At 38.7% G+C, this 13460-nt stretch overlaps 1 protein-coding gene across 14 annotated transcripts in view; it reads right to left on the reverse strand.

Moving 5' to 3' along the window:
• The window catches only part of Dnm1l (dynamin 1 like), a 50917-nt gene extending 37982 nt beyond the window's left edge, over positions 1-12935 (reverse strand). For 12 of the 14 annotated variants that reach the window (XM_032899817.1, XM_032899815.1, XM_032899822.1 and 9 more), the window contains exon 1: positions 12678-12915. In XM_032899817.1, the coding sequence (XP_032755708.1) occupies positions 12678-12779 (102 nt within the window). In that variant the 5' untranslated portion in view covers positions 12780-12915. Of the gene's footprint in view, positions 1-12677 lie in introns of all 14 variants that reach the window. The other 2 variants (XM_032899823.1, XM_032899824.1) reach the window with 2 other exon arrangements.
• Positions 12936-13460: the final 525 nt, after the last annotated feature.

Raw genomic sequence — 13460 nt, forward strand, 5'->3', positions numbered from 1 at the left:
GTAGCCAGCCTGTAGTTCTTTCTGTAGGACTAGGACCGCATGGGCTCTCCCCCATCCAAGTTAGCATGTTCACTGATGTCCTCCTTGTTCAGCTTCCACATCTGGTGGTCATGTTGGTGAGACTTTATGGATACAGTTTCCGACATAACTAGGAGACACATCTCACAGAAGTCCCTAATCCTGTCTCTTACAATCTTTCTGGTCCTACTCCCAAGACCTTCAGTATGGGAGTGTTTCTAGCTGTATCAATTGGGAATTGGCACTCCTATTTCTCCATGTCCACTCTCAAATCACTCGTATCACATTATTCCCTTTACCATCCTCCACCTTCTTCTGTATCTGCCTCTTTCCCACTCCCACTCCCTTATGGCTTTATCAGACATCCTTATGGCTACTGTACCCTGATATCGCCTTCTCTATTGATCTCCACCATCACCCTGCTCCCTACTGCAACAATGTTCCTGTTTTACTTTCCTACTTTCTGTAGTAACTATAGGTCACGCTATTCATATCTGAAGATTTAGAGCTAGCCTTTGAAGAGAGAGAGAATATGTGTGGCATTTGTCTTTCTGGGATTACCTCACTCAAAGAAAAACTGTCACTGTGTATGTACCACGTTCCATTACCCGTCCCTCCTCAGTTGTACAATAGTCAGACAGTTTCCATTCTCGCTACTGTGACCAAACAAGCCATGAACATGGCTGAGGAAATGTCTGTGGACACAGGCCCACAAGTGGGATAAGTGGGTCATATGGTAGGTTTATTTGTAAATTTTGGGACTTCATTTCCACAGTGGCTACACCAGTTCACAGTCCTACCTACAGTGAATGAGGGTCCCTACAGCCCTTCAGTATTTGTTTGGATCATTGCTATCCTGACTGGGGTAAGCTGAAATCTCAAAGTTGTTTTGATTTTCATTCCTCTATTTACTAGGGACAATGAACGATTTCTTAGCTATTTTTTCCCTTCTTTGGAGAACTCTTTATTCAGGCCCCAGGCCTCTTTTTTAAATGGGCAATTTGGTTTTTGTTGTTGTTTTGACTTTTTAAAAAAAAGTTCTTTATACATTCTAGATACTAATCTTCTATCAGATGTACACCCAGCTAAGATTCTATTCCATTCTGTGCGCTTTCTCTTTACCCACTTCACTGTTTCTTTAGCTGTGCAGAAGCATTTTAGTTTCACGAAGTCACACTTGTTAACTGTTGGCCTTAGTTCTTGCACAAATGGAGTCCTATCCAGGGTGCTTTCCTATATCTACTTATTTTATGTAGGAATATAAGAAACTGCCTATTTTTTTCTTCTAGCAGTTTCAGTTTTCAGGCTTAGTGATTCATTTGGAGTTTTGTTTTTTTTTTTTAATTTTTTTTTCTTTTTTCTTTTTTTCGGAGCTGGGGACCGAACCATTTGGAGTTATTTTTTGTGCAAGGTGATAGATACGGGTCTAATTTCATTCTTCTGCATGTGGACAACCAGTTTTCCCAGTACTATAGTTTGAAAATGTTTTCATTTTTCTGTAATATATTGTTGGCATCTCTGTCAAATATTACACAGCTGAAGTTATGAAGTTATGTTATAAAGTTAAGTTATAAAGCTATGCCTTCCATTTTGTTCCATTGGTGTACATGTCCTACACTGTTTTTACTTCTATGGCTCTGTAATACAACTTAAAACCTGGAATGGTAAAATCTCTCTAACATTGTTGGGGTTGTTTTTGTTTGGATTTTTAATTTGGTTGCTCGAAATTGTTTTAGCTGTCTTGGGTCTTTGGTGGTTCCTATGAATATTTCTAATAATGGGATGAGGCTTTTGATTGAGATCACAGTGAATCTGTAGGTAGCTTCTGGTAGAATGGTTATTTTTACAATGTTAATTCTACCATGCCGTGAGTGTGAGATGCCTTCCCATCTTCTAGTATCTTTATTTGTGTCTTCAGTGGCTTAAAAGTTTTCATTGTAGGGTTCCTTTACTTCCTTGTTTGGGTTTACCCCTAGATATTTTATTTTCTTTGAGGATACTATATTCATGATCTCTTTCTTAGTATGTTTGTTATTAGTGTACTGATAGAAAAGCTATGAAGGTTGATTTTGTACACTGCCATGTTGCTGAGAGTTTTCTGGTACAATTTTTGGGATCTCTAATTTATAGTATGTATAATTTGCAAATATAGGTAGTTTGACTTCTTTCCCTACTTGTTTTCATTTAATTTCCTTCTCTTGCCTTATTGCTTACCTAGTATTTTGGGGATAGTACTGAAAAGGAGTGGACACAGTAGCCATCCCTGTCTTGTTCCTGACACTGTAAGAATTTCCTCAAGCTTTTCTTCATTGAGGAAGATATTGGTTATAGTTTTTTCATATATAGCTTTTATTGTATTCTCTAGCCTTATATTCTCTAATAGTTATCATGAAGGCATATTGGATTTTATCAATCTTTGGAAAATGATTGTGTGATTTTTGTCTTTTAGTCCATTTATGTGACATTATTTTAGCTTGCAAGTGCTGTACTATTTCTGTATTTCAGAGATAAAGCCAACTTGGTCACTGTTTTAGTTATAGTTTTACTGCTGTGAACAGACACCTTGACCAAGGCAGCTCTTATAAGGACAACATTTAATTGAGGCTGGCTTACAGGTTCAGAGGTTCAATGTATTATCATTAAGGCAGGAGCATGGTAACATCCAGGGAGACACGGTGCAGGAGGACCTGAGAGTTCTACATCTTCATCTGCAGGCTGCTAGCGAAAGACTGGCTTCCCAGGCAGCTAGGGTGAGGGTCTTAAAGTCCACACTCACAAGGCCACACCTCCCAATAGTGCCACTCCCTGGGCCAAGCATATACAAACCATCAGTCATGGTCTACACTCTTTATGATCTATCTCTACATCCTGTTTGCAATTATTTTATTATGTATTTTTAGTTTATGTTCCTTAGGAATATTGGTCTACACTTTTCTTACTGTTGAATCTTTATGTGGTTGGGTATTAGAGTGATGCAAGCTTTGTAGAAGAAATCCAGGGATGCTCCTTATGTCCATTGTTTTAAACAGTTTAAAAAATAAACTATTGGGCTGGAGAGATGGTTCAGTGGTTAAGAGCACTGACTGCTCTTCCAGAGGTCCTGGGTTCAATTCCCAGCAACCACATGGTGGCTCACAACCATCTGTAAATGAGATCTGATGCCCTCTTCTGGTGTGTCTGAAGACAGCTACAGTGTACTTATAGATAATGAATAAATAAATCTTTTTAAAAAAAGAAATAAACTCTAAGATGGAGACAATATTTGACAGTCTGGTAGAATTCTAGTGTGAATTCATTTGGCCCTGGCCTTTCCCCCTCCCCTATTCCAAAATTAATTAATTAATTAATTAATTAATAAAATAAAATAAAACAGGTGGCTTATGCCTTTAATCCCAGTACTCAGGAGGCAGAGGCATGCAAATCTTTGAGAGTTTGAGGCCAGCCTGGTCTACAGAGTGAGTTCCAGGACAGTCAAAGCTATATAGAGAAACGCTGTCGGGAGATGGAGGGTGGGGGGCTGTCTGGGAAGCTTAATATTTCAATCTCTTCATTTGTTTCAGGTTGTTGACACCTTCTTGGTTTAATTTGGGTGATTTCAATAAATCTAGATCACCCTTTCATTTAGGTTCTCCGCTTCAAGGAGTATAGGTTTTTTAAAATATTTCCATACAATATTCTGAATGTCTTTAGTGTCTATTATGTTTCCCTGTTCTTTTCTGACTCTGTTAATTCCAGTTTGTTCTTGTTTTTTCCAACTTTTTTACTTGTATCTCTAAGCCATTTATCATGCTCTTTCTGACTTTTTAATGTAGGTGCTTAGAGCTGCATACTTCCCTAATAGGACTGCTTCCACTATGTCATAGGTTTTTGTTTTGTGCTGCTTTCATTTAGTTCCAGAAAATGAACTCTAAGCTTCTGTTCCAGCAAGGTGCCTGCCTGCCGCCAGACTTTTCTGCTATGACAGTGATGGATTCTGTAACTGAAAACCAGAATAAACGGTTCCTTCTGTAAGTTTTAATCATAGCAAAAGGAAAGTAATACAAAAGCTTAATAAAATGCCACTGCGGATAATACATACCCACACATCCTTTTAACTACTAACTTACAGCACATTAGTAAGCATGAAGGTGCAGTGTATGTGTAGTATTCTGATCAGGCATATGTATAGTAGACTTCAGGCATATGCCTAGGATCAGAAGACTTTCTCCTGAGAACTATCTCCATAAAGCCAACATTAATACCTTCCTAAGGGCAATACCCCCAATGAACCTACAAACTCCCACTACCTCTTTACGATTCAACCACTTCCAAACCACATTAGGGACCAAATTCAAACCATAATACTTCCTAAAGAAATATGACATGGAGGAAAATAGGCATTTTCAATCAACCTTTCCCAAGTGCTCCACATGTTCAATATTGTTCCATACAGTCATCATTTGATACTGATAATCTAATGCTAGTTAGAATTATCCTTTCGTTTTTAGGAAACCTGTATGTACCTCCTAATCCCTCTATTCAGAATTTTAGTTTTTGTTTTAGTTTTATTTCATAAACTTGACTATAGTTTTTAAAAATTATATTAATTGAGGGAGGAGACAAGAAGCGTAGGATTAGTGCTTAACAGCTACATTCCTTGATGTGGCCAAATAATCTTTTCCTTGTGCTTCCTCTAGTGGCATGAAAGTGCACCCAACGGTCTTCTTGATAAACTTGAGTGCCTGTTTATTCCTGGAGATCTTGAGCAGCAACACAGGACAAAGACACACCTCTCTGATGGCTTCTCCCACAAAGGAGGTGTATTTGGTGTAGCTCTCAGGGCACTGGTTATGCTAGGCTTGCTGATATCTCTGTCACCTTGTGGGACCTATTAAGGCCCATAGCCATGGATTTGATAAAACAATGGTGGCCTTGACAGGAAGGTTAGTCCAACATTTATATGCAGCAGTTGAGATGTGAAATTCTTAATTCCTACTAGGCAGAATCTATTCATGATTAGTGTCGTTTGTTATCTGCTATACAAGCTCTTTCCCAACTAAAGAGCTTACTTTCAAGTTTCTTTCTCGAATAAAGTCCATAACTTATGCTTTTGATCTTTTAGAAGAATTCCAAGTTACTTTAGGGTTTTACTGTGGTAAACTGACACTATGACCAAGACAAGTCTTATAAAAGACAACATTTAATTGGGGCTGGTTTACAGATTTACAGGTTCAGAGGTTCGGTCCATTATCATCAAGGTGGGATATGGCAGCATCTAGGCAGGCATGGTGCAGGAGGAGCTGAGAGTTCTACATCTTCATCTGAAGACTGCTATTGGAAGACTGACTTCCAGGCAGTTATGATGAGGGTATTAAGCCCACATCCACAGGGACACACCTACTGCAACAAGGCCACACCTCTTAATACTGTCACTATTTATACTGTCACTATTGTCACTTTCCTATTCCACAAGTTACATTTTCATAAATTTCAGCAACTACTGTTTTGAAAACATTTTGGTTTTTGCTTTTAAATGAGATATTTTACAGAGACTACATTTTAAACTCTTTAAAATCTGATAATAAATTCATTATCACTTATTTGCTTTTGTGATCTTCGTGTGTGTGTGTGTGTGTGTGTGTGTGTGTGTGTGTGTGTGGCACTGTCAGAAGGTGGGGTCTTGTTAGAAGTGTGTCATACGGGATGGGCTTCGTGGTTTCAGAAGCCCACACTAAGCCCAGTGGCGCGCTCTCTCTCTCTCTCTCTCTCTCTCTCTCTCTCTCTCTCTCTCTCTCTCTCTCTCTCTCTCTCTCTCTCTTCCTGCTGCCTGCCTATTGGGATGAGAACTCTTAGCTGCTTACCTCTCCAGTACCACGACCACCTGCGCAATGACAGGCCTAATGGACTAAAGCTTTGAATTGAAAGCCAGCTTTAGTTAAATGTTTTCCTTTCAAAGATTTGCTGTGGTCATGGTGTCTCTTCATGGTAATGAAATGAAGTCCAATTGTTATATAACCCTCCTAAAATTTGAAATTGGAAGCCCTATTATCTAGCACCTTAGAATGTGATTGACTGTATTTAGAGACAGGGCCTCTAAAAAGGGCAATTAAATAAATAAGATGATGGATGGAAGTCTTATAAAAGCAGCAAGCCATTCTGCTTATAGGTGTTTGTCAAACTAATACAGAGGACAAATTTCATCATGCACAATAGAAAGGAATTAAGAAAATCAACACAGATTTTGATCAAAATACCATGAGAAAGTCAATCACATCTCAATGAAGAATTTAATTTAACCATATTGTATTCTTCTAAGTAGCATATTAAAAAAATAAGAGGATTATCTTACTTTTATTATCATCAAAAAACTCACCATGGCCAAGGCTTATAAAGAAAGCATTTGGGGAAGATGGGCTCACAGTTCCAGAGGGTTAGAGACCCTATCCATGAGGAGCATAGCAGCAAGCAGACATGACACTGGAGCAGTAGTTGAGAGCTCACATCCTGAGACAACAACCATGAAGTATAGAGCCCATGCCCACTGACACACCTTCTCCAACAAGGCCACAGCTCCTAATCTTTCCCAAACAGTTCCACTAAATAGATCCAAGCAATCAAATATAGGAGCCTATAGAGCCATTTTCATTTAAGCCACGACAGGTGTTAAGAGTTTTGTCTCAGAATAGGGAGTTAACACCTTAAAGTGAAAGGTTACTCCAATCAATGACACCAGGAAGCAAGCAGGCATTGCTATATTAATAATGTACAAAACAGACTTTAAACGAAATTAGTCAGAAGATGAAAGGCATTTCATTCTGATCAAGAGAACTACTACCCAAGGCTTGCAATGCTGGGCTGGAGAGATGGTTCAGTGGTTAAGAGCACTGACTGTTCTTCCAGAGGTCCTGTGTTCAAATCCCAGCAACCACATGATGGCTCACAACCATCTCTAATGAGATCTGATGCCCTCTTCTGGTGAGTCTGAAGACAGCTATAGTGTACCCACATATAATAAATAAGTAAATCTCGGAAAAAAAAAAAAAAAAAAGACTTGCAATGCTAAACACTTATGCAAAACTTGGTGCATACAGTCTCATAGAGCATACTACTGAAATTAAAGACAAGATTAAAATCAGCCCTCTGATAGTAAATGACTTCAACACTGCACTTCCTTTCTCCAAAAGCAGGTCATTTGGATAAAAACAAAAAAACAAAGGGCAAACAAAGCTACACCTAGAAACATAATAAAATGATATTGCACATCACATGGACTTAACAGGTCTACAGACTTCCATTCAGATGCTGAAGTACAGTCTACTCAGCAGCCCATGGGAACTTTTCCAAAATAGACCACATTCTGAGACAAAAAATAAATCTTAAGAAACTGAGAAAAGGGCTGGAGAGATGGCTCAGCCGTTAAAGGCTAGGCTCACAATCAAATATATAAGAAACTGAGAAAAACTGACGTACTTCTTGTATCCTATCTGACTGTATTAGTCTGGGTTAACAGAACTAGTAATTTATATATATGTATGTGTATGGAATTTATTAGACTGGCTTACATGCTATACCCTGGGTAGGTCAACAATGACTGTTAAGAAACGGAAAGGACAAGAACCCTATCGCTGTTAAATTCACAGGCCTGGATGACTCAGCAGTCGTATCCTCTGGCACTGAAGTCTTTGAAGGATTCCTGGAAAGCAGCTGGATCTTCAGTCTATACTGGAATTCTGAAGTATGTTCTAATACCAGCAAAAGAATGCCTCAATGGCAGGATAAATGAACTTGCCAGCAAGAGTGAGAGCAAGCAGGCAAAAGGCAAAATTTCTTTCTTCCATGCCCTTTCATGTGGGCTGGCCCATACTTAGGGTCTTCTTTAGCCTTAGTCTTCTTGTTTGAAATAATCTATTAAGAAAATCCCCCACGGGCATGCCTAACATCTGTGATCAAGTTGATTTCAGACGTAGGCAAGTTAACAGCCAATATTGTCCTTAATAGATACTATAGCACAATAAAAAATAAAAACAGGAAACATCTCTTAATAAATACACAAACTCCTAGAGATTAAGCAACCCATTAATAAATGATGAATGGGTCAAAGAAGAACTTAAGGAAAAAAGGAAATTTGAAAACAAGTGCCCCCCAAACCTCTGGGAAACATTAAATGCAGTCCAAATAGGGAAATTTATGCCTCTATTGATTGCATTAAAAGACCAGAAAGAGTGCAGACAAGGGACTTAATGATGAAACTCAAGAATTTGGAAAAAACATGAACAAACCAAGGCTAGTGGACAGAAAGTAATAATTAAAACCAAAGTAGAAATTAATGAAACAGAAACAAATAATACAACACAAAGAATGAACCTAAGAGTTGGTTCTATGAAAAGATAAATAACACCAACACTCTATTGTCCAACTAACCCAAACAGAGTCCCAAATCAACAGAATCAGAGATGAGCAAAGAAACATTGTGATAGCCACAAAAGAAATCCAGAGTATTAGAAGGGATTACCTTTAAAACCTTCATTCCTTTAATCTAGAAAACCTAAAAGAAATGGAAGGATTTCTAAATTGAGCCAAACCACCCAAATTAAACCAAGAGAACAACTACTTAAACCATCGTGAACAAATGAGACAAAATGGTAAAACAAGCAAGCTAGCAAACAACAAAAGCCAAACACTAAGTCTAGATGAATTCTACCAGACTTTTAAAGATCTAGAGCAAATCCTTCTTAAATTATTAAAAACAAACAAATAAATGAAGAATGAAAAAAAGAGAAGTACTTCTAAATCAATAATAAAACCAGTATCACTCTAATAACAAAGAAAGAAAACTACAGGCCAATATTCCCGATAAACATCAATTCAGAAATCGTGACTAAAATACCACCAAACCAAAGACAAGCATACAAAACAAAACCAAACAAACCCCAAAACCCAAAAACCAAAAACAAACAAAAAACGGGAAACAAACAAAGAAAACTGTCCAACAGGACCAACCTGGCTTTATCTAGGAGATACAGGGGTAGTTTAACACATTCAAGACAATAATTTAATAGATAAAATAATGAACCTAAAGACGAAAATCACATGATCATCTCAATAGATATAGAAAGGGCTTTGACAAAAATCCAACATGCCTTCATGATCAAAGTGCTAGAGAGAGACTGGAGGAAGGGAACATAGCATAATAAAGTCTATAGATAACAAACCCATAGCCAAAATTTATCCTAAATGGGGGGGAAATCAGAGGAATCACACTGAAATCAGTAATTATACAGTGCTGTCTACCATCCCCACTCCCTTTCAATATATTCCTTAAAATACCAGTAAGAACAATAAAGCAAGAGAAAGAAATTATCCCTATCTGCAGATGATACATAAAAAGACAAAAATTACTCCAGATTTTTTAGCAAAGTGACAGGATATAGAATCAACTTAAAGAAATTAATCACCTGTCTATATGGTAACAATAAATACAATATGAAAGCATAGACACATTCCCATTCACAATAGCCTAGAAGAAAATATATCTAAGAAATTATAACCAGGGAGGTAAAATAGATTTATACAGCAAAAGCTTTAAACTTTTAAAGAGACTGAAGACACTAAAAAATAGAAAAAATGTCCATTATACAAAAAAGTTTAGATTCTATGCAATCACAATCAAAATCCCATCTTGTTCTTCACATAAATAGAAAAAAATTTCTAAAATCTATACAGAATCATACAATATCCTAGATAGCCAAAACGACTGCAAAATTTCTAGAGGGATTATCATTCCAGATTATAAGATATAGAGCCTGAGTAAGGTAATGACACAAAAAAGAGACATATAGACCAATGGGACAAAGAAAATACAGACATGAGGACACGTTCTAATATTTGACAAAGATGCCAAAAATATACAGTGAAGAAAAGATAACATCTTTAAGAAATAGTGCTGAGAAAACTGGAAGTCCACATGTAGAAAAACCAAATGAGGACTCTATCTATCTATCTATCTATCTATCTATCTATCTATCTATCTATCTATATCATCTATCTATCTATCTATCTATCTATCTATCTATCTATCTATCTATCTATCACCTTGTATAAAAACTAGCTGCAAATGGATCAAAGACCTAAATGTAAAATCTGAAACACTAAAACTGCTAGAAGAAAAACATGGACAGTTCCCTACAGGACATAGGTAGAGAAAATGAGTTTCTGAATAGGACTCCATTTCTCTAAGAATTAAGACCAGCAATTGACAAATGGGATCTCATAGAACAAAAAGCTTCCACAGAACAATCAAATGAAGAGAAAACCCATAGTATGAGAGTCTTGCCAGCTATACAGTTGCAGAAGGCTTAATATTCAAGGGTCAAAAAAAGACTCATTCAAATAATGGACGATAAATCTGGACAGTTCTCAAAAGAATAAGTCAAAATAGCTAAGAAATGTTTCTAGATTCTTCTTTGTTCTTGAATAAAAAAGAACTAAACTTCAGATAATAAGAACTGAATGGAGATGAAATCTGCTGGGCTGAAGAAAACAACAAACCTATCCTTTGAAAATTTGTAACATTAACAAGCAGAAGTGCCATGAAAGTATCATCACTAGGCAGAGTTTCAAAGGCCTCCCTTCTTCCCTCCATTACCCCTCTACTGTGTGCAAGAAAGCCTGTCTTGATTTTAAACTCTTTACTCTAAAGATTTACTGTATCCCTGATTCTTTTACTGTATCACGATTTAAATGCACTTTGAAATCTCTTATGAGTATATCTGCTCTAAAGCTAGGTCACAATTCTTGATTGTTATGAAAGAAAATTTAATTATGTCATCTTTTCTCATTTTATTTACAAAAACTAGTTTTGATTATAAAAGTTCCAGTGTTATAAAAACTCAGGGGCTGAAGAGATACCTCAGCAGTTAAGAGAACTTGTTGCTCTCGCAGAGGGCCCAAGTTCAGTTCCCAGCATGCACATGGCAGTTCACAATGATTTGTATCACCAGTTCCAGAAGATCAGTTGCCCCTTCTGGCTTCCAAAGGAATTAAGAGGCATTTGGAACATATACATCCACACAGGCAAATATTCATAAAATAAAAATTAACTTAAAAACTAAATATCTCATTACCATGAACAATATGCATCACTGAAAATCTTTATAGAGACCTACTACAAGATCCCAGGAACAAAATGTCAAAACAAAACAAAAAACAAAACAAAACAAAACAAAACAAAAACCAAATAGAACACTTGATAATTTGGTCTTCAGGCACTGCCAACATCAAATGTTAATGCTGGGTTATGCAGAAATGACTGTCGAACAAAATCTATGCTAACCCAGCAATTCCCCTCCCCCTCCAAATAATTCCTACTGATTTAAATATTTAAAGGTCAAAATAATAATAAACTACAGGAGGGTTTCAAGTATATGGATATCCTCTAATATTCTCCTATATCTATTCCTACTTATAATATTTATACACTCACTTCTGAGGTAAGATGTAGCCATACAACCCATGGAAAATAAGAGAAATCACTCATCACCTCAGAAGATACGAGTAGTAACAAATGTGCGCACCTAAAAGTATGTTTATAAAGGGGCTGCAGAGATGGGTCAGAGGTGAGGAGCAAAGGCTGCTCTTTTAGAGGACATGCATGGCTTATAGCACCCACATGGTGTCTCACAGTCATCTGTAACTCCAGTTTCTGGGGATCAGATACTCTCTTCTGACCAGCCCCAGGAAAAACACTCACATCATAAAAATAAAATAAAAAAAATAATTCTGGGCATGGTGGTTTATCAGTCAAGGGAACTGAGGCAGGGGGAGTGCTATGAGTTTCAGGTAACTCAGGTAACATGGTGAATTCTTAGCCAGCTTGAAATACAGAGTAGGGCCTGTCTCACCCACCCCTCCACCCCCACAGGAGGCTAGAGAAGGCTTAGTGGTTAAGAGCTAAGAAGTCAATTCCCAGCAACCACATAGTGGGTCACAACCATCTGTAATGGGATCTGATGCCCTCTTCTGGTGTGTCTGGGAACAGCAACGGTCTACTCAGAAACATTAAAAAAAAACAACCAACCAAAACCAAAAAACGTCCCTGTCTCCTAAAGTTCTGTTGCTCCTCTTCAGTTCAAAGCAGGCATTTTTTAAAAAATGAAACTCATATATCCCTGCCATTCTAGATATTTATTTCTTCAATATTCTTTTCATACAAAATTTGAATTCATCTCTAATACCCACCTAAGGCCTGAGAACCTTATATCAAATTTGGGTCACAGTCACAAAACTACGAACACCCAAGTCATGGAGTACTACAAGAAAAACCTGGTGCTCCTTCCTAACTTTAGATCTCCAACTACACACGGGATTTCCTTTTAATCTTATTTTTACGTTGTAATGTTCCGTGGGCCGCCGACTCACCACTAGCTTGCTGCCCTTCTGTCCACCGCAACTCCAGAGCCCGTCCGGACCTCAGCCGCCGGAAGGAAGCGACAGCCCACACGCCCGCCCGCACGTCCCCCGAGTGCCCTTGGGCTAAGCCGCGCCCGAGTGTAGGCTGCAGGGCCGCTCAGCCGGGCTGAGCGCCGGGGACCAAAGCCGAGCGCCGGGCGGCCGGCCTCCTCTCGGCTGACACCTGCAGGCCTGCGACCGAGCCAGGCCTCGCGATCGCGGCCTCATCTTACCTGAGTTCCCACTACGACAATCTGAGGCAGCTGGATGATGTCGGCGCCCACCGTGTTGAAGACGTCCTGCAGCTTATTGATGACCGGGATCAGCGCCTCCATGACTCCGGAAACACTGGACCCCAACCCAGCAGACCACTGCAATGAATGGGGACGCAGCCCGCAGCCCGCTTGCTTCCTTTTCTCCTCCGCCCTCTCCTCGGGAGCACGCACCCATTGGGCTAGGCCGCCACCTCCCAGCCCGCTCCCGGCAGGCCACGCGCCACGCTGGAGGTGGGTGCGCAAAGGCTGTCGGGAGATGTAGTTCAGACTGAATGGAACGCGAAGGCCTATTCCAGAAGGTTTCGGGTATCCACCTGAACTGGTTGTAAACAGAAGCTGGGTCCGTGAATCTGAGTCTATTATAGTCAAAACGCTAGAGAACAGCTAGATGAATAATGATTCGGGAGTTGGGACACACTTATAAACCAACTATGGGAAACTTAGGCATGAGAATAACAAGATCTGCACTACATAGTGAAATCCTGTGTTTAAAAGAAAGGAATAGAGTCTATTGATTAACCAATATCATTTTCTTTTGATAAGCAATACGTTATGAAGAGCAATCAAGGAGACTTTAGGAAAATTTAAAGAATGTCTCAAGACATTTCCACTGCCCCAGCCTACCCTCCAAGAGAGTTTATCTGGTCAAAGTTCCGAGAGTAAATGATGAGCCCTTACTCTTAAAGTAGACATCCGTATCACACACACCAACCACAACTTAAGGTACAGTGCAGAAATGAA

Source organism: Rattus rattus, chromosome 4 (genome assembly GCF_011064425.1).
Source record: "Rattus rattus isolate New Zealand chromosome 4, Rrattus_CSIRO_v1, whole genome shotgun sequence".
NCBI lineage: Eukaryota > Metazoa > Chordata > Mammalia > Rodentia > Muridae > Rattus > Rattus rattus.